Raw genomic sequence first — 20,715 nt, forward strand, 5'->3', positions numbered from 1 at the left:
TGATAAAACCTGGAGCATGCGTACATATGAAATGAATTTGGGGACATACACCCAGATTCAGAGCTTATGCTCCTGGCTTTAATCACATCTTATTGGGAGCATGAATGCTAATTGTGTCTCCGCTCTGAGAAGAGAGAAAAGTATGTGCAGAGCGCATGCCCAGGAAGCGGAGGTAACCTGTGCAAGCATGGAATTTAATATACGATTTGACATGTCAAGCCAGTCACGGCACCCAATCACAAAGCGGGGGCGTGCATAATCTGAAGATGGAGCCTGACTAAAAGTGACTGAACTCCGGGTAAGGGCCATGCCTATGACTGAAACAAAGGTAACCAAAATATTCACCTGGTCATAAGTGTTTTGTTTTTTCTTTGTTTTTTTTACCGTTAAATACAGGAAACGTTTGTTTGCCAAAACCATGTTCGTGATGGTGCACACTGCATCACTAAACAAGACATTGGGGGCAGTGACCCTTTTTAAGGTTTGACCGTTACATGAGAACCACTGCTTTTCCACTTCAGGTCCCTTAGTTAAAGCAAAAACAATACTCATATCCAGCAGTGGCACTATTCAAGAAAAGCTGGCACAATAATGCCTGGCAGGTCATGCGACATTGTCACATGATAACTGCAGCCCATCAGCAGCTATTGAATAGCTATAGCACATCCATATTCAAGCAGACGTCTGCTCTGATAAAATGGCAAAGGCTATGGCCGATCAGTTTTGTCAAAGCAGATATCACATGACCAGTTGGGCGTAGCGGTGCCAACACTGGAAAGGTACATCCAATGTAAAAGATAAAAAATGCACTCACCAGATCTTTTTGCTGTGCTATGTGCGATTTATTCAATCGTGGAGGTTACATGAGTGGAGAGGGCTGGTAGGGGAGGGAGCACACGCCAAAACGTGTCAAATGACGGCCGTTTCGCACTTTCACAGTGCTTCAGCTGGTCTGATTAAGTGTGACATGTCCGTTTTATCCACAAAACACCATGTGGCTGATGTCAAACAATTAAAAAATGTTAAAAACAAGTACAAACAAATCTTGATAAAATAACAGCAATTGAGCAGCAATATATATATCAAAGATATTAAGTAGATCAACCTAGAAACACACTTTGATAATTTTTTTCATTTAATCCCAACGGGCCAGTGGCATTAAATTTCATGATATATTCAGCCTCTCTCCTAAGCAACATTTTATGAGTGTCACCTCCTCTAGAAGTGGGCTCAATCAAATCTATGCCCGCAAAAGACAAAACATTACTGTCAGCATTGTGATATTCATGTATATGGTTAATTAACCTTGTGGCTCCTATTCCACTCACAATGGAGTTTTTGTGCTCTCTGAATCTCACAAATAATTGACGCATAGTTTTACCGATGTACGGTACGTAATTTTCTGTCCTTGCCAATATTTTTACATCGGTAAAACTATACGTCAATTTGTGAGATTCAGAGAGCACAAAAACTCCATTGTGAGTGGAATAGGAGCCACAAGGTTAATTAACCATATACATGAATATCACAATGCTGACAGTAATGTTTTGTCTTTTGCGGGCATAGATTTGATTGAGCCCACTTCTAGAGGAGGTGACACTCATAAAATGTTGCTTAGGAGAGAGGCTGAATATATCATGAAATTTAATGCCACTGGCCCGTTGGGATTAAATGAAAAAAATTATCAAAGTGTGTTTCTAGGTTGATCTATTTAATATCTTTGATATATATATTGCTGCTCAATTGCTGTTATTTTATCAAGATTTGTTTGTATTTGTTGTTTTTAACATTTTTAAATTGTTTGACATCAGCCACATGGTGTTTTGTGGATAAAACGGACATGTCACACTTAATCAGACCAGCTGAAGCACTGTGAAAGTGCGAAACGGCCGTCGTTTGACACGTTTTGGCGTGTGCTCCCTACCCTGCAAGCCCTCTCCACTCATGTAACCTCCACGATTGAATAAATCGCACATAGCACTGCAAAAAGATCTGGTGAGTGCATTTTTTATCTTTTACATTGGATGACATCTACTTCTGCAACTATATGCACCCCGGAGCTGCGCTGATTTCTGCCTTCTGTATAGGACTGTTATTATATTGGACATATCGAGTGCTGAGTAGTGCCCTGAATCCCTTTTTCCAATTGAAGTTTCACTGGAAAGGTACAGTTTAGGAAGGGGACTAAGTATAGATTGTCATTTTAAATGGGGCCCTTAATTGATTAACCAGAGGTTCACCCCTTTAAGATTCCCAAAAGCTGGTGTAGATGAAATTAAAGACAAAGTTTGAAAAAGTTTATGCTAAAAAGGTAGCCATATACAAATTACAGAGAAGCAAGAGACATGTCAGCTAAACCACTAGGTACAATTTAAAAGGGAATCTGTCAGCAACATCAAACCTCATAAGCCGTCTATATGGGCATGTAGGTCATAAAAATTGATATCTACAATCTGATGCTTTATTCCAGAGAAATCCACGTTTCCTTACATATAAATGAGTTATTAAGATCTAATAGCTGGACAAGAATCTCCCTGAGAATCAGCCTCCACTGCTTATTTTAGGTGAAAGGGGCATTATCAGTGTCATGTGTAATGGCTTCTTCCAAATCACACACAGTTCTGCAACGCAGCCCAACAAACGCAACGCAGCCCAACAAACGCAACGCAGCCCAACAAACGCAACGCAGCCCAACAAACGCAACGCAGCCCAACAAACGCAACGCAGCCCAACAAACGCAACGCAGCCCAACAAACGCAACGCAGCCCAACAAACGCAACGCAGCCCAACAAACGCAACGCAGCCCAGAGCTGCCAACTTTGCTGCAGAGCAGTTCTTGGTTATAACCAACACTGTGCAGCAGAGTTGAATCTGGTCTCATTACAACAAGCACATTTTCAGCTCTCTTCTCACAGTGCTGTCATCTCTGCTATACTGCCTTTTACACACACTGGCTCCCTATGAGATGGAAGCTGAGGCACAGTGAGAGGACTGCAGCTACAAAAGAAGTTAAGCTCCGATGCACCGCGTTAACCTCTGTGCAGCAGTGTATGATTAGGAGATCAGTGTCATTCATTACATGTGTCACATTGGTAAGCTCTGGAGGCAGATTCTCAGGTAGAGCCGTGTCAAGCCCATAGATCTTAACAGCTCATTTACATATAAGAAAAATATGGATTTCTTTCAAATAAGACATCGGATTTCAGACATCAAGGCAGGATTTTATTCAGCTTCATATGACCTTCATGCAAGTATATATAGACTGTTGAGCTCACCGACAAAGTTCCTTTAAGGCTATGTGCGCACTAGGCGTTTTTGCCGCGTTTTTAGCGGCGTTTTTTACCGCGTTTTTGTGCTGAAAACGCAGTGATATTGCTTCCCCAGCAATGTCAATGGGTTTTCAGAAGTGCTGTCCTCACACAGCATTTTTTTTTAGCTGCGTTTTTGTGGTGACCACAAAAACGCAGCATGTCAATTATTTCTGCGTTTTCCACTGCGTTTTTCACTCATTGAATTCAATGAGATGTTAAAAACGCAATGAAAAACGCATATAGCCGCGTTTCTATGACTAAAAACGCAGCTATACACGCAAGGGGTGGGTACTACAGTGACGTGTACAGGAAGAGGATTCCTTCTGTTGGTAAACACAGAAGCATGAATCCTCCCGGTACCGTCACCGCTGCTTCCACCTCCCGTCCTGTGCATGTCAGCTCCGTGCGGCGCCATGTCTGGGCGGGAGGTGGAGGCAGCGGCGAAAACCAAAGTGAACAGTAGAAAAAAAAAAATGTCATATACTCACCTGTCAGCAGGGTCCCGGTGCCATGCCCGCTCCCATCTCCTCCCGGTCCCGCCGCTCTGGCTGTGTGCAGTCTCCCCGGCCGGCAGGACCTTGCTTGCAGGACCTGGCGCTGATCACCTGATGCAGTCACCTGACGCATCAGCTGATCGTAGTCTCGCCGGCTTTTTCGCGCCCGGCCGGCTATCAGCTGATCCTGTCGTCAGGGGACTTCATCAGCTGATCACCGGCAGCTCCGGCAGCGATCGTATAGGATCAGACTCCTGTCCAATCGATCGCTCCAGGAGCTGCCGGTAATCACCACAGCACATAAGTGAGTATTATTTTTTTTTTTTTTCTACTGATGCATCAGCTGATTGTATAATCGGCTTTTATACAATCAGCTGATGTGTGATGGGATTCAGGCACTTGATCCTGACACATCATCTGATCGCTTTGCCTTCCAGCAAACCGATCAGATGATATTGGATCCTGATTGGACGGCGCGGGACCCTGACCCAGGATTACTGCGGAGGGGGGTTTATTTCAATAAAGATGGAGTCACTAATTGTGTTGTGTTTTATTTCTAATAAAAATATTTTTCTCTGTGTTGTGTTTTTTTTTTATCATTACTAGAAATTCATGGTGGCCATGTCTAATATTGGCGTGACACCATGAATTTCGGGCTTAGGGCCAGCTGATAATATACAGCTAGCCCTAACTCCATTATTACCTAGCTAGCCACCCGTCACCAGGGCAGCTGGAAGAGTTGGATACAGCGCCAGAAGATGGCGCTTCTATGAAAGCGCCATTTTCTGGGGTGGCTGCGGACTGCAATTCGCAGTGGGGGTGCCCAGAAAGCATGGGCACCCTGCACTGTGGATTCCAATCCCCAGCTGCCTAGTTGTACCCGGCTGGACTCAAAAATTAGGCGAAGCCCACGTCATTTTTTTTTTTTAATTATTTCATGAAATAATTAAAAAAAAAAGGGCTTCTCTATATTTTTGGTTCCCAGCCGGGTACAAATAGGCAGCTGGGGGTTGGGGGCAGCCCGTACCTGCCTGCTGTACCCGGCTAGCATACAAAAATATGGCGAAGCCCATGTCATTTTTTTTTTCTTTTTGGGCAAAAAACTGCATACAGTCCTGGATGGAGGATGCTGAGACTTGTAGTTCTGCAGCTGCTGTCTGCTCTCCTGCATACACTAGTGAATGGAGGATGCTGAGACTTGTAGTTCTGCAGCTGCTGTCTGCTCTCCTGCATACACTAGTGAATGGAGGATGCTGAGACTTGTAGTTCTGCAGCTGCTGTCTGCTCTCCTCCATACACTAGTGAATGGAGGATGCTGAGACTTGTAGTTCTGCAGCTGCTGTCTGCTCTCCTGCATACACTAGTGAATGGAGGATGCTGAGACTTGTAGTTCTGCAGCTGCTGTCTGCTCTCCTCCATACACTAGTGAATGGAGGATGCTGAGACTTGTAGTTCTGCAGCTGCTGTCTGCTCTCCTGCATACACTAGTGAATGGAGGATGCTGAGACTTGTAGTTCTGCAGCTGCTGTCTGCTCTCCTGCATACACTAGTGAATGGAGGATGCTGAGACTTGTAGTTCTGCAGCTGCTGTCTGCTCTCCTGCATACACTAGTGAATGGAGGATGCTGAGACTTGTAGTTCTGCAGCTGCTGTCTGCTCTCCTGCATACACTAGTGAATGGAGGATGCTGAGACTTGTAGTTCTGCAGCTGCTGTCTGCTCTCCTCCATACACTAGTGAATGGAGGATGCTGAGACTTGTAGTTCTGCAGCTGCTGTCTGCTCTCCTGCATACACTAGTGAATGGAGGATGCTGAGACTTGTAGTTCTGCAGCTGCTGTCTGCTCTCCTGCATACACTAGTGAATGGAGGATGCTGAGACTTGTAGTTCTGCAGCTGCTGTCTGCTCTCCTGCATACACTAGTGAATGGAGGATGCTGAGACTTGTAGTTCTGCAGCTGCTGTCTGCTCTCCTGCATACACTAGTGAATGGAGGATGCTGAGACTTGTAGTTCTGCAGCTGCTGTCTGCTCTCCTCCATACACTAGTGAATGGAGGATGCTGAGACTTGTAGTTCTGCAGCTGCTGTCTGCTCTCCTGCATACACTAGTGAATGGAGGATGCTGAGACTTGTAGTTCTGCAGCTGCTGTCTGCTCTCCTGCATACACTAGTTCTGCAGCTGTCTGCTCTCCTGCATACAATGAACATTTTGAAGGAAATGACATCAGACCTTTTTTTTTTTTTTTCATCAACAATCTTTAATGGCATTGTGCACTGATTAAAAACGCAGTGAGCAAAAACACACCAAATCGCGGCAAAAACGCATGCGTTTTTGCCGCGTTTTTTAGCCGCGGGTGCGTTTTTTAGACAAAAACGCACATAAAAACGCAGCGTGAAAAAAACGCCTAGTGCGCACATAGCCTAAGAGACAAGTGTTTTAATTAAGTGATAACGATTCTTCAGTCTTAGCAGTACAAGAAAGGTCTTTCATACACTGCTTGGCCAGTGCAACATGTATGACTACCCCTAACAAATTTAACACAAGACATCGATTAAATCCATGCACCCAAACATGCAACTTCTATTTGTAGTATAGCAAGTTATAAAACAATCAAATCATCTCCGTTACAATAAAGTTATTACTTTTGACCCACTTAGACCTGGAGGATGAAAATACTTTTATTCCGATCCTTTTTGGGGAGATTGGTAGAATAGTATGAGAAATCCTGCATAATTTCCAGCTATTAAGGAAAACCACTTCTGATGTAAACCCTTTATAACTCCATCATTACAATAACCCCAATGAAAAGGAAATCCCCATAACTAGGAACAGGGCCTAGTATGGATGAAAAAAACATTACAAATGACCATTCGTTTTGAATAGCAGATGGGAAATTATAATATAATAAGTTTTATTTCTATAGCGCAAACATATGTAGATAAAAGCAACAAGGTGGTGTACAACTGAAAGCGATAGGTTGTCTTCTATTAATCTAATCCTCCATCCAACACTAGAAATACAAAAATGCAGACTCCAAAGCAAACCTTACCATCAGCACTGGGGGCATCTTCAGCACCCAGATCACACGTCTCTGACAGTTTACAGTCATCATCTTCAAGTTTCTTTTTCTGCTCTTCCTTCTTTTTTTTCCTTTTCTCTTTCCGTTTTTCTCGTTTAGCAGCAAGGGCTTGTTTGCGACTTTCTTCTCTTGACTTTTTTTTGTAGCAAAACAGAAAAGTAAAACATTTCATGCATTAAACTTAAAATGTATTGGCTAAAATGTAGTGAATCTAATGTAAATAACTATTCTAATTGGTGAGTTTTGAGCTACCACAATCTGTAGGAGAAGCTCGTCAATGCCCAACCTACTATAGTAGCATAGGGCTATTCACTTTCATTTAAAGGGGTTTTCCAGGCTCAGCAGAAATATCTGCAGTTGTTCACTGTGGAATAGTGACAGTATCCAATATACATAAGGTCAGGACTCCCTTCACTCCTCTCCAGCATGAGTGGTTACATGATGAGTAGCTTCTCATCTTCCTCACTCAATACAGTGAGAATAGACAGTGTGCAGTCACACCATTTTCTTTTTTTTTTGTTATTTTTTGAATGTTAAACCACAGCATTATTGCAAGAAGCCAGAATCTGTCAGATTGCTGCAGTGTCTTTTAGGGCTAATTCACACGTCTGTGCAAAGCAGGAACGTATTGTACGGTCCGTGGTGAAGGTACGTATGTGTGTACGTATGTGTGTGCGCATGTGTGTGTATGTATGTGTGCGCTGTTCCTGTGCTATCCATGTGACATCCAGATAGCACACGGACAGCATGAGCTGGTATACTTACCTGTCTCCCGTGCTGCTGTTACTTCCGGGTCCGCAGTGAATATGCATGAGCGTAATGAGCTGGCCCGGAAGCAACAGTAGCACGGGAGACCAGTAAGTATAAAAATTCTTTATTTTTAGGTGACCTATGTTTTCTCTGGTACATGGATCACATCAGTGTGGTCTGTGTGACACCCATGCTGCAGGCAGAAAATGGACATGTTGCCATGTGGAGCACAAGGACATGTGTATGCTCCACACGGACACACAGTCCATGTCAAAACATGGTCGTGTGCACAAACCCATTGATTTTGATGGGTCTACACGTGTCCATGTCTCTGGTACGTGTGAAAACTGACAACAACCGTACCAGAGACACGTATGTGTGAAGGAGGTCTTACTGAAAGTGGATAAAATGACCAATTGGAAACATCACAAAGAAAAGTGAAAATTTGCTCAAAGGTCGAGTTAAGGAATACAATAGGACTAGAATAGAATTTGATCAGTTACCTTTTCCAGGTCAAGCTCCTTCAACAGAATGCTGGCATTTTTATTTGCCTCTGCAGCCTGCTGGTCTTTTGCTTTAACTATCGTTTCCATACACTGATGACATTTCTTCAAAAGATCCTGGAATATATAACAAAGATTTAATATACATGAACATAAAAAAAATGAAAAATAATCTTGACTTATGGAGTCTATGTGAACTCCATGTGATACCTAGCAAATTCACTGCAATTCACACGAGACGTTTTAGTTCGCCTAAAAAGTAGAATCCACCAAGTCAATCTGGGAGGAGCTCAGACACCATTTTTGAGTGTGGCCTACAGGCGGAAGTGAAATCCGCAGCCTTGCATGGTTGACAGTGCACCACAAAGATCCACTAACAGTCCCAGAGGTAGAGCACATTCCACCTATGGAAGTGTCAGGACCTGAAAAGGTACTCAAGAGGGCCTTTCAACAAGTGAGGCACGCTTCCCTCCCCTCTTGGGTATAGGACAGTCAGCTGAACAATCTGAAGAAGCTTTGTTTGTCCAACAGCCACTTAATGTGTATGCCTGGCTTAAGGCCTGGTTTACTAACTCCAACACATCTGAAGTGTGACATTTATGTTAACATTGTTATAAAAAATAAAAAAGTATCAATACCCAATAACCTTGTCATTTACAATAGGACTTGATTACCTCTTAAAACGGATTGTTTTATCTTCAGATTCAAATGACTGCAGACATGTACACTGTCAAGATTCTCCGATGTAATCAGCTGTCGGTCACGTGACACATTCCAGCTAGACGTGTCCGGCCTTGCTCTATTCACTTGTATGCAAGTCTCATACAGACTTATACTGGCCCTTGATAAAGAATAGCCTATGCTTGGAAAAACCCACACATCCCATTCCTGGAAATTTTAGCCAGTGTAGATAGCTTTATGACCATTGAGTTGCTTACAAGTGTCTTAAATGGCACAAGCTAGATTTTCAAAATCTGGGACTTGTCTACATCTGCCAAGTGCTAATCTAACCATTGGTCCATTACAAAATACACCATATCTATATTGGCTTCTGGCTCCTTCCATTTCATCTTCCCTGAGCCCTCCCGTACCACCACCATCCTTCCCACTTACATCACCCCCTGACAGTGTGTAAACGCAACTCCACCCTCCCGAATACATGTGTAGCAGTTACTAGATATTTTTCCACAAAAATTGTACTGTTATTTCCTATGATACCCCTCAATGGAGGAAGGAATTTGTAATAGTCTTCTGTACTTTTCCAAGCCTTACTTCTGAGATTATCTGGAACATTAGGATTTGCAGATGATTGAGATCAGACTACCTCACTTAACAGAAAATCTATCACCACCACACAACTCAAAGAAGTCATCTCACAAAAATTTTGTTTTACTAAATCTGTGTATACATGTATATAGGGTAGTCTGTATATATACACCAAAATACTCACCTACCGCCACCCTCTACGGAATCCAACACTGTTGTGCTCCTCTTCTCTGGGAACGTTCACTGCTCTTCCGGCTCATGCTCAGAGTGAGCTGGATAGTCTGACGTCTTTTACAACGTAAACTTATGAAGCCTCGTTCTGACACTCCATACGCCACTTCCGGATCAAACAGAGCACAGTGCGGCAAGGAGAGTCTGAAGAGCAGTGTTGTCACTCAGAAGAAAAACAGAACGACACTGGATACCCAGAGAAGTTGGTGGGGAGTACATTAGCACAAAGAATTAGTGTGTATTTAACAAAAAAAAAATTCATTTGGCATTTTGATTTTTTTTTTTATTTATGGCATTTTACACAAGGAAACGATAGTTTTAGGTTTTGATAGCCAGACTTTTAGCAAATGTGGAAATGCCACATGCTTATCTTGTATAAATTTGTTAGCGTTATCTGTTCCTAGGAAAGCTGTGTGCTTTGAAAGCTGGCCCCAGGTACTAGGATTATAATCTGCTGTATAAGAGGAGGTTTTAGGGCAACTAGTGGCACTGCTCAGCAGTCTGTACAGAGATCAGTAATACAATTGCAGCTGCAGCACTCCAATTACAGCAATTACACAGTTCCGTCAACATAACACACATAAGATATGATTAGATACATGGCTCAAAGGAAAATTACTTTGTGTGTGATCTGAGCACAGCAGTCATTTCAGTGTGCACATACATACAGACACTGCACACATTTTACTCAAAAAATATACCTATAAAGAGAAAAATCTGAATTTTGCAGTGGTCTCTTAATTTTCACCAGAGCTGTAATGTAATATAAATATATTAATATATATATATATATATAAAAATATTATATATATAAAAATATTATATATATAAAAATATTATATATATAAAAATATTATATATATAAAAATATTATATATATAAAAATATTATATATATATATAAAAATATTATATATATAAAAATATTATATATATATAAAAATATTATATATATATAAAAATATTATATATATAAAAATATTATATATATAAAAATATTATATATATAAAAATATATATATAAAAATATTATATATATAAAAATATATATATAAAAATATATATATATAAAAATATATATATATAAAAATATATATAAAAAAATATTATTATATATAAAAATATTATTATATATATAAAAATATTATTATATATATATAAAAATATTATTATATATATATATATATATATATAAAAATATTATTATATATATATAAAAATATTATTATATATATATAAAAATATTATTATATATATATATATATAAAAATATTATTATATATATATAAAAATATTATTATATATATATATATAAAAATATTATTATATATATATATATATAAATATTATATATATATAAAAATATTATTATATATATATATATAAAAATATTATTATATATATATATATATATATATTATATATATATATATATATATATATATATATATATATATATATATATATATATATATATATATATATATATATATATTATATATATATATATATATATTACACACACACACATATATACACATACACTGTTTTTCTATGCACTGATGCATGCACGTCACACATGAAGATACAGTTACCGAGATGCATAAACACTCATGCACAGATACTGTTATTGTGAACAGTTAGGCTGGGTGTGCGCGCGTTGCGTTTTGGCTGCGTTTAAAACTGCTGCGTGTCATTGTCAAAATGCATGCGTTGTGCCTGCCCAGTAAAGTATATGAGAAGTCAGAAAATTCCATGCGCACGTTGCATTTTTAAACGCAGCGTTTTGAATGGCAAATATTTGACAAAATCGATGCGTTTAAAAAAGCAACATGTCACTTTTGTGCGTTTTGGTTGCATTTTCCACCCATTGAAATCGATTAGGTGTGTCAAAACGCAACCAAGATGTTTAGATGTGCGCTTGCACTACATTTTTGTTGCGTTCTGCATGCTTTTTTGACAAACAAAATGCAGGTCTTTCGCTCTTGGTCTCTCTCGGTTGCCCTCTCCCTCTCTCTTTCATACTCACCAATCACCGGCATGGCGCTGCACAGCTGTCACAAAGCTCTGGCGGCTTCTCCAGCTTTTGAAAATGCCTGCCGCTCATTATTCCATCTCGTATTCACTGATTCCCCTGCCCACAGGCGCCTATGATTGGTTGCTGAGACAGCTGTCACTCAGTGTGGGGGCTCGTCTGAATGCAACCAATCACAGCAGCCGGTGGGCGGGTCTATATCATGCAGTAAAATAAATTAAAAAAAAAAAAAAAGACGACGTGCAGTTCCCCCAAATTTTGATACCAGACAAGGTAAAGCCACACGGCTGAGGGCTGGTAGTCTCAGGATGGGGAGCCCCACGTTATGGGGAGCTCCCGAGCCTAAAAATATCAGCCAGTAGTCGCCCGGAATTGACGCATCCATTAGATGCGACAGTCCCGGGACTCTACCTGGCTCACTAGAATTGTCCTGGTGCGGTGGCCATCGGGGCAATAAGGAGTTAATGGAAGCCCATAGCTGCCATTATGTCCTAGGTTAATCCCGGCAGGCGTCTGAGACACCCCCCCCCCCATGATAGATCTGTAAGTTAAATAAAACACATACACCCAAAAAAATCTTGGAATTTGGAAGAGAAAAAAAAAAAAAAAAAAACACCCTCATTCACTGCTTTATTAATCCCCAAACAGCCCTCCAGGTCCAACGTAATCCACTCGGCTCTGCTACATCCTCATAGAACATGGCTTGCTGCGAGACAGAGCCGCACTATCAGAATGAACTCTGATGAACTTCACCAGACTTCATGGTCATCACACAGCTCTGTCTGTGTGCAGCGACATGATTTGCGGTCACCGATGAAGGATTCACCGGTGACCGCAAAATTCCTTGAGTGACTGAAGTGAGCCACGGTCTCAGCGGTGCCATCACTCAGGTTACCCGCGGCCAGCTGGAGTCCTCCACCCGTGACCACAAATCACCTGAGTGAGGGCACCGCTGATCGCGCGGATCACTTCAGTCACTCGGGCGACTTGCAGTCACAGTTGGAGGATCCAGCTGTGGCTGCAGATAACCTGAGTGGCGCCATCGCTGATAGCGCGATTCACTTCAGTTGCTGTGTGGAGCTCACAGAGCAGTCGTGGTCTGTGGCCGCTCACTGTCAGCTTCCGATGTAGCAAAGCTGAAAGTGTCGTGGGACCACACTGTCAAAAACGCATCCAAAATGCATTCAAAACACATTAAAATTGCATCCAAAATGCATGCGTTTTGGATGCATTTTTTTGTCAAACGCAGTGTTTACAGTTGTCAAAACGCTGCAGTTTATTTGTCAAGCTAGAACGCAGCGTGCACATGAAGGGAATTTTGTTTACTTACCGTAAATTCCTTTTCCTCTAGCTCCTATTGGGAGACCCAGACAATTGGGTGTATAGCTTCTGCCTCCGGAGGCCACACAAAGTATTACACTTTAAAAAGTGTAACCCCTCCCCTCTGCCTATACACCCTCCCGTGGATCACGGGCTCCTCAGTTTTGGTGCAAAAGCAGGAAGGAGAAAAAACTTATAAATTGGTCTAGGGTAAATTCAATCCGAAGGATGTTCGGAGAACTGAAAACCATGAACCAAAAGAACAATTCAACATGAACAACATGTGTACACAAAAGAACAACCAGCCCGAAGGGCACAGGGGCGGGTGCTGGGTCTCCCAATAGGAGCTAGAAGAAGAAGGGAATTTTGTTACTTACCGTAAATTCCTTTTCTTCTAGCTCCTATTGGGAGACCCAGACGATTGGGTGTATAGCACTGCCCTCCGGAGGCCACACAAAGCAATTACACTAAAAAGTGTAAGGCCCCTCCCCTTCTGGCTATACACCCCCAGTGGGATCACTGGCTCACCAGTTTTAGTGCAAAAGCAAGAAGGAGGAAAGCCAATAACTGGTTTAAACAAATTCACTCCGAAGTAACGTCGGAGAACTGAAAACCATTCAACATGAACAACATGTGTACCCGAAAAACAACCAAAAATCCCGAAGGACAACAGGGCGGGTGCTGGGTCTCCCAATAGGAGCTAGAAGAAAAGGAATTTACGGTAAGTAACAAAATTCCCTTCTTCTTCGGCGCTCCATTGGGAGACCCAGACGATTGGGACGTCCAAAAGCTGTCCCTGGGTGGGTAAAGAAATACCTCATGTTAGAGCTGCAAAGACAGCCCTCCCCTACGGGGAGGCAACTGCCGCCTGCAGGACTCTTCTACCTAGGCTGGCGTCCGCCGAAGCATAGGTATGCACCTGATAATGCACTGATGACGCACCCACGGCTCTGGTAGAATGGGCCTTCAGCCCTGATGGAACCGGAAGCCCAGCAGAACGGTAGGCTTCAAGAATTGGTTCTTTGATCCATCGAGCCAGGGTGGCTTTGGAAGCCTGCGACCCTCTGCGCTTACCAGCGACAAGGACAAAGAGTGCATCTGAGCGGCGCAGGGGCGCCGTGCGGGAAATGTAGATTCTGAGTGCTCTCACCAGATCCAACAAATGCAAATCCCTTTCATACCGATGAACTGCATGCGGATAAAAGGAAGGCAAGGAGATATCCTGATTAAGATGAAAAGAGGATACCACCTTAGGGAGAAACTCCTGAATGGGGCGCAGCACTACCTTGTCCTGGTGGAACACCAGGAAAGGAGCCTTGGATGACAGCGCTGCTAGTTCGGACACTCTCCGAAGAGACGTGACCGCTACCAGAAAGGCCACTTTCTGTGAGAGTCGAGAAAGTGACACATCCCTCAGAGGCTCGAAGGGCGGCTTCTGGAGAGCAACAAGGACCTTGTTTAGATCCCACGGATCTAACGGCCGCCTGTACGGAGGTACGATATGACAAACCCCCTGCAGGAACGTGCGCACCTGAGAAAGTCGTGCTAGACGCTTCTGAAAAAACACGGATAGTGCCGAGACTTGCCCTTTAAGGGAGCCGAGCGACAAGCCCTTTTCCAACCCAGATTGCAGGAAGGAAAGAAAGACAGGTAACGCGAATGGCCAGGGAGATACTCCTTGTGCAGAGCACCAGGATAAGAAAATCTTCCACGTTCTGTGGTAGATCTTAGCAGAAGTGGACTTCCTAGCCTGTCTCATGGTGGCCACGACCCCTTGGGATAATCCTGAAGACGCTAGGATCCAGGACTCAATGGCCACACAGTCAGGTTCAGGGCCGCAGAATTCCGATGGAAAAACGGCCCTTGGGACAGTAAGTCTGGACGGTCTGGTAGTGCCCACGGTTGGCCGACCGTGAGATGCCACAGATCCGGGTACCACGACCTCCTCGGCCAGTCTGGGGCGACGAGTATGACGCGGCCGCAATCGGATCTGATCTTGTGTAACACTCTGGGCAAGAGTGCCAGAGGTGGAAACACATAAGGGAGCCGGAACTGCGACCAATCTTGCACTAAGGCGTCTGCCGCCAGAGCTCTTTGATCGCGAGACCGCGCTATGAAGGTCGGGACCTTGTTGTTGTGCCGAGACGCCATTAGGTCGACGTCCGGCACACCCCAGCGGCGGCAGATTTCGTGAAACACGTCCGGGTGAAGGGACCATTCCCCTGCGTCCATGCCCTGGCGACTGAGGAAGTCTGCTTCCCAGTTTTCTACGCCCGGGATGTGAACTGCTGATATGGTGGATGCTCTTTCCTCTACCCACATCAGAATCCGCCTGACTTCCTGGAAGGCTTGCCGACTGCGTGTCCCTCCTTGGTGGTTGATGTATGCCACCGCTGTGGAGTTGTCCGACTGAATTCGGATCTGTTTTCCTTCCAGCCACTGCTGGAAGGCTAATAGGGCAAGATACACTGCCCTGATCTCCAGAACATTGATCTGAAGGGTGGATTCCTGCTGAGTCCACGTCCCTTGAGCCCTGTGGTGGAGAAAAACTGCTCCCCACCCTGACAGACTCGCGTCTGTCGTGACCACTGCCCAGGATGGGGGCAGGAATGATCTTCCCTGCGATAATGAGGTGGGAAGAAGCCACCATAGCAGAGAATCCTTGGCCGTCTGAGAAAGGGAGACTTTCCTGTCTAGGGAAGTTGTCTTCCCGTCCCATTGGCGGAGAATGTCCCATTGAAGTGGACGCAGATGAAACTGCGCGAACGGGACTGCCTCCATTGCTGCCACCATCTTCCCTAGGAAGTGCATGAGGCGCCTTAAGGGGTGCGACTGACCCTGAAGGAGAGACTGCACCCCTGTCTGTAGTGACCGCTGCTTGTCCAGCGGAAGCTTCACTATCGCTGAGAGAGTATGAAACTCCATGCCAAGATACGTTAGTGATTGAGTCGGAGCCAGGTTTGACTTTGAAAAGTTGATGATCCACCCGAAAGTCTGGAGAGTCTCCAGCGCAACATTCAGGCTGTGTTGGCATGCCTCTTGAGAGGGTGCTTTGACAAGTAGATCGTCCAAGTAAGGGATCACCGAGTGTCCCTGAGAATGCAAGACTGCTACCACTGCCGCCATGACCTTGGTGAAAACCCGTGGGGCTGTCGCCAGACCAAATGGCAGAGCTACGAACTGGAGATGGTCGTCTCCTATCACGAAACGTAGGAAACGTTGGTGCTCTGTAGCAATCGGCACGTGGAGATAAGCATCTTTGATGTCTATTGATGCAAGGAAATCTCCTTGAGACATTGAGGCAATGACAGAGCGGAGGGATTCCATCCGGAACCGCCTGGCGTTCACATGCTTGTTGAGCAGCTTTAGGTCCAGAACAGGACGGAACGAGCCGTCCTTTTTTGGAACCACGAAGAGATTGGAGTAAAAACCTTGCCCTTGTTCCTGCAGAGGAACAGGGATCACCACTCCTTCTGCTCTTAGTGAGCACACCGCCTGCAGAAGGGCATTTGCTCGGTCGGGATGTGGGGAGGTTCTGAAGAACCGAGGCGGAGGATGAGAACTGAATTCTATCCTGTACCCGTGAGACAAAATGTCTGCTACCCACCGGTCTTTGACCTGTGGCAGCCAAATGTCGCAAAAGCGGGAGAGCCTGCCACCGACCGAGGATGCGGAGGGATGAGGCCGAAAGTCATGAGGCAGCCGCCTTGGAAGCGGTTCCTCCGGTTGTTTTCTTGGTGCGTGAATGAGCCCGCCAGGAATCTGAGCTCCTTTGCTCCTTCTGAGTCCCTTTGGACGAGGAGAATTGGGTCTTGCTGGAGCCTCGAAAGGACCGAAACCTCGACTGCCACTTCCTCTGTTGAGGTTTGCTCGATCTGGGCTGGGGTAAGGAGGAGTCCTTACCCTTGGACTGTTTAATGATCTCAGCCAATTGCTCACCAAACAGTCTGTCTCCAGATAGTGGCAAGCTGGTTAAAAACATTTCTTGGAAGCAGAATCTGCTTTCCATTCCTTTAACCACAAGGCTCTGCGCAAAACCACAGAGTTGGCAGACGCCATTGAGGTACAGCTCGTAGAGTCCAGGACAGCGTTGATAGCGTAAGTCGCAAACGCAGACATTTGCGAGGTTAGGGACGCTACTCGCGGCACTGCTGGACGTATGATAGAGTCCACTTGTGCCAGGCCAGCTGAAATAGCTTGGAGTGCCCACACGGCCGCGAATGCTGGAGCAAACGACGCGCCGATAGCTTCATAGACAGACTTTAACCAAAGGTCCATCTGTCTGTCATTGGCATCTTTAAGTGAAGCCCCATCCTCCACTGCAACTAAGGATCTAGCCGCAAGCCTGGAGATTGGGGGGTCCACCTTTGGACACTGGGTCCAGCGTTTGACCACGTCAGGGGGAAAGGGATAACGTGTATCCTTAAGACGTTTGGAGAAACGCTTATCTGGATAAGCATGATGTTTCTGGACTGATTCTCTGAAGTCAGAGTGGTCCAGAAAAGTACTCAATTTACGCTTAGGATACCGGAACTGGAACTTCTCCTGCTGTGCAGCTGCCTCCTCTGCAGAAGGGGCTGGGGGAGAAATATCCAACAGTCTATTGATGGCCGCTATAAGGTCATTTACCATAGCGTCACCATCAGGGGTATCTAGATTGAGAGCGGTGTCAGGAGTAGATTCCTGATCACCCACCTCTGTCTCCTCATACAGAGCCTCGTCTCGCTGAGACCCTGACCAGTGTGATGACGGCGAGGGTCTTTCCCAGCGAGCCCGCTTAGGCTGCCTGGGACTGTCATCCGAGTCAGAGTCTTCAGCCTGTGATGCCTGGGACCCCCTTGAAGTACGGATTAGTTCCAACTGAGGGGGACCGGGGAGCATAGACACAGCAGTGTCCATGGTCTGAGAAACTGGCCTGGACTGCAAGGTTTCCAGGATTTTTGTCATAGTCACAGACATCTTGTCAGCAAAAACTGCAAATTCTGTCCCCGTCACCGGGGCAGGGTTCACAGGCGTCTCTGCCTGGGCCACTACTACCATAGACTCTGGCTGACGAAGTGGCACAGGGATTGAACATTGCACACAATGGGGGTCATTGGAACCTGCCGGTAGATTAGCCCCACATGCGGCACAAGCAGTGCGTACCGCCTGTGCCTTGGCACCCTTGCGTTTTGCGGATGACATGTTGTTGTCTCCTCAGAGCAATGAGGGTATAAGCCAAGAAGCGACTGTACAGTGCAATATAAATATATATGGTACAGAGAAAAAATGCACCAAATAACACTGTGGCACTAGTGGGGCCAGCACTTATGTGCAGCTTACCGCCCGCATAAACGCGGGTGTGTGGTCGCCAGAGTCCCTTGTCTGAGTCCCCCAGAGCCTGTGTCCGTTCTCCAGCCAGACTGCATGCAGGAATGGCTGCCGGCGTCCTGTGGAGAGGGGCGGGCCCTGGGCGTGTTGAGACCAAGAGCGGGAAACTTGCGTCCCCACTGTACCCAGTGAGAGGGCTGGAGCATGTAAATAAGGCTCCAGCCCTCGGCGCTGCCTATTGCACAGCGTCTCTCCCTTTCCCTGATTGACAGGGTGGGGGCGGGAACGAACCGTAACTAGGCCACAAAAGCCGGGGACTAGATTTATGAGCGCTGCCGCCGTAAAAGCGCGGGCAGCGCGAGTCCCCGGCGCACTACAAGTCCCAGCGGCGCCGCCACTCCCGGAGCGGCCGGCGCGGTAGTTCCCAAGACAAAAAAATCACTCAGCTAAGCTGCAGTGACTCTAACCCGAGCGCGCAGCGCTAGTGCCCCCGGCGCACTAGCACACCCAGCAAGCCTGGAGTGTGCGTGGCCTGTCTGTGCGGGGACACAGAGTACCTGAACGTTGCAGGGCCTTGTCCCTGACTGTACTCAGCTCCTCCAGCAGGGTCTCTGGGTCTGTGGATGGAGCTCGGCCTCAGGGTTCGGGGGCCGGTAAGATCCCACTTCCACAGAGCCCCTCAGGGGGATGGGGAAGGAAAGCAGCATGTGGGCTCCAGCCTCCGTACCCGCAATGGGTACCTCAACCTTACAAACCGCAAGTGGGGTGAGAAGGGAGCATGCTGGGGGCCCTATATGGGCTCTCTTTTCTTCCATCCGATAGAGTCAGCAGCTACTGCTGACTAAACAGTGGAGCTATGCGTGGATGTCTGACCTCCTTCGCACAAAGCAGAAAACTGGTGAGCCAGTGATCCCACTGGGGGTGTATAGCCAGAAGGGGAGGGGCCTTACACTTTTTAGTGTAATTGCTTTGTGTGGCCTCCGGAGGGCAGTGCTATACACCCAATCGTCTGGGTCTCCCAATGGAGCGCCGAAGAAAAGGAATTTACGGTAAGTAAACAAAATTCCCTTCTTTGTCGCTCCATTGGGAGACCCAGACAATTGGGACGTCCAAGAGCAGTCCCTGGGTGGGTAAAAGAATACCTCAATAAAGAGAGCCGAAACGGCCCCCTCTTACAGGTGGGCAACCGCCGCCTGAAGGACTCGCCTACCTAGACTGGCGTCTGCCGAAGCATAGGTATGCACTTGATAGTGTTTCGTGAAAGTGTGCAGACTAGACCACGTAGCTGCCTGACACACCTGCTGAGCCGTAGCCCGGTGCCGCAATGCCCAGGACGCACCCACGGCTCTGGTAGAATGGGCTTTCAGCCCTGAAGGAAGCGGAAGCCCAGAAGAACGGTAGGCTTCGAGAATCGGTTCCTTGATCCACCGAGCCAAGGTTGACTTGGAAGCCTGTGAACCCTTACGCTGGCCAGCGACAAGGACAAAGAGCGCATCTGAACGACGCAGGGGCGCCGTTCGAGACACGTAGAGTCGGAGTGCTCTCACCAGATCCAAGGAGTGCAAATCCTTTTCACATTGGTGAATTGGATTAGGGCAAAATGAAGGCAAGGAGATATCCTGATTGAGATGAAAAGGGGATACCACCTTAGGGAGAAATTCCGGGACAGGACGCAGAACCACCTTATCCTGGTGAAACACCAGGAAGGGGGCTTTGCAAGACAGCGCTGCAAGCTCAGACACTCTCCGGAGTGATGTAACTGCCACTAGAAAGGCCACCTTCTGCGAAAGACGTGATTAAGACATCCCGCAGCGGCTCGAAAGGTGGTTTCTGAAGAGCCGTTAGCACCCTGTTGAGATCCCAGGGTTCCAGCGGACGCTTGTAAGGTGGGACTATGTGGCAAACTCCCTGCAGGAACGTGCGGACCTGCGGAAGCCTGGCTAGGCGCTTTTGAAAAAATACGGAGAGCGCCGATACTTGGCCCTTGAGAGAGCCGAGTGACAATGTTGAGGATAAAGAATTGAGTATCCAAAAATACTTAATTCAGCCATTTCATAGACTCAGTTATATAGTTCAGTAGATGTGAACTAACACACATATTTGTGAATGCTTTGTTTCTTACTAACATGTATATATGTATATTGCATATTCAGTGTATTTTCCTTAGACACAGTATATACCAGCACATGTAATTGTAAAGATGGCTGCTATTTCCTGTTCTACACCCAAGACAGATGGACAACTGCTCGGTTTAGAGTTTTTTCAAATAATAAAGATCACTTGGTCTAGAGCCAGTCATGGAGATAGATATAACTGACTTGCTGTGCAGTTATTTATTCTCGTGTGCACACATGACATTTTTAATTAGAAACAGCAGCCGGATATCGAGAGATCCTTTGAGTCTCATCATCATCGTC

General features: G+C 45.5%; 1 protein-coding gene across 1 annotated transcript in view; it reads right to left on the reverse strand.

Moving 5' to 3' along the window:
- The window catches only part of LOC142303259 (ankyrin repeat and KH domain-containing protein 1-like), a 255,586-nt gene that overhangs the window by 36,374 nt on the left and 198,497 nt on the right, over window positions 1-20,715 (reverse strand). Inside the window, exons 24-25 of the mRNA XM_075344493.1 lie at window positions 8,138-8,254; window positions 6,855-7,017 (exon numbers count right to left, since the gene is read on the reverse strand). Coding sequence (XP_075200608.1) covers window positions 6,855-7,017; window positions 8,138-8,254 — 280 coding nt within the window. The remainder of the gene's footprint in view (window positions 1-6,854; window positions 7,018-8,137; window positions 8,255-20,715) is intronic.

This window comes from Anomaloglossus baeobatrachus, chromosome 4, assembly GCF_048569485.1.
Source record: "Anomaloglossus baeobatrachus isolate aAnoBae1 chromosome 4, aAnoBae1.hap1, whole genome shotgun sequence".
Classification (NCBI taxonomy): Eukaryota; Metazoa; Chordata; class Amphibia; order Anura; family Aromobatidae; genus Anomaloglossus; species Anomaloglossus baeobatrachus.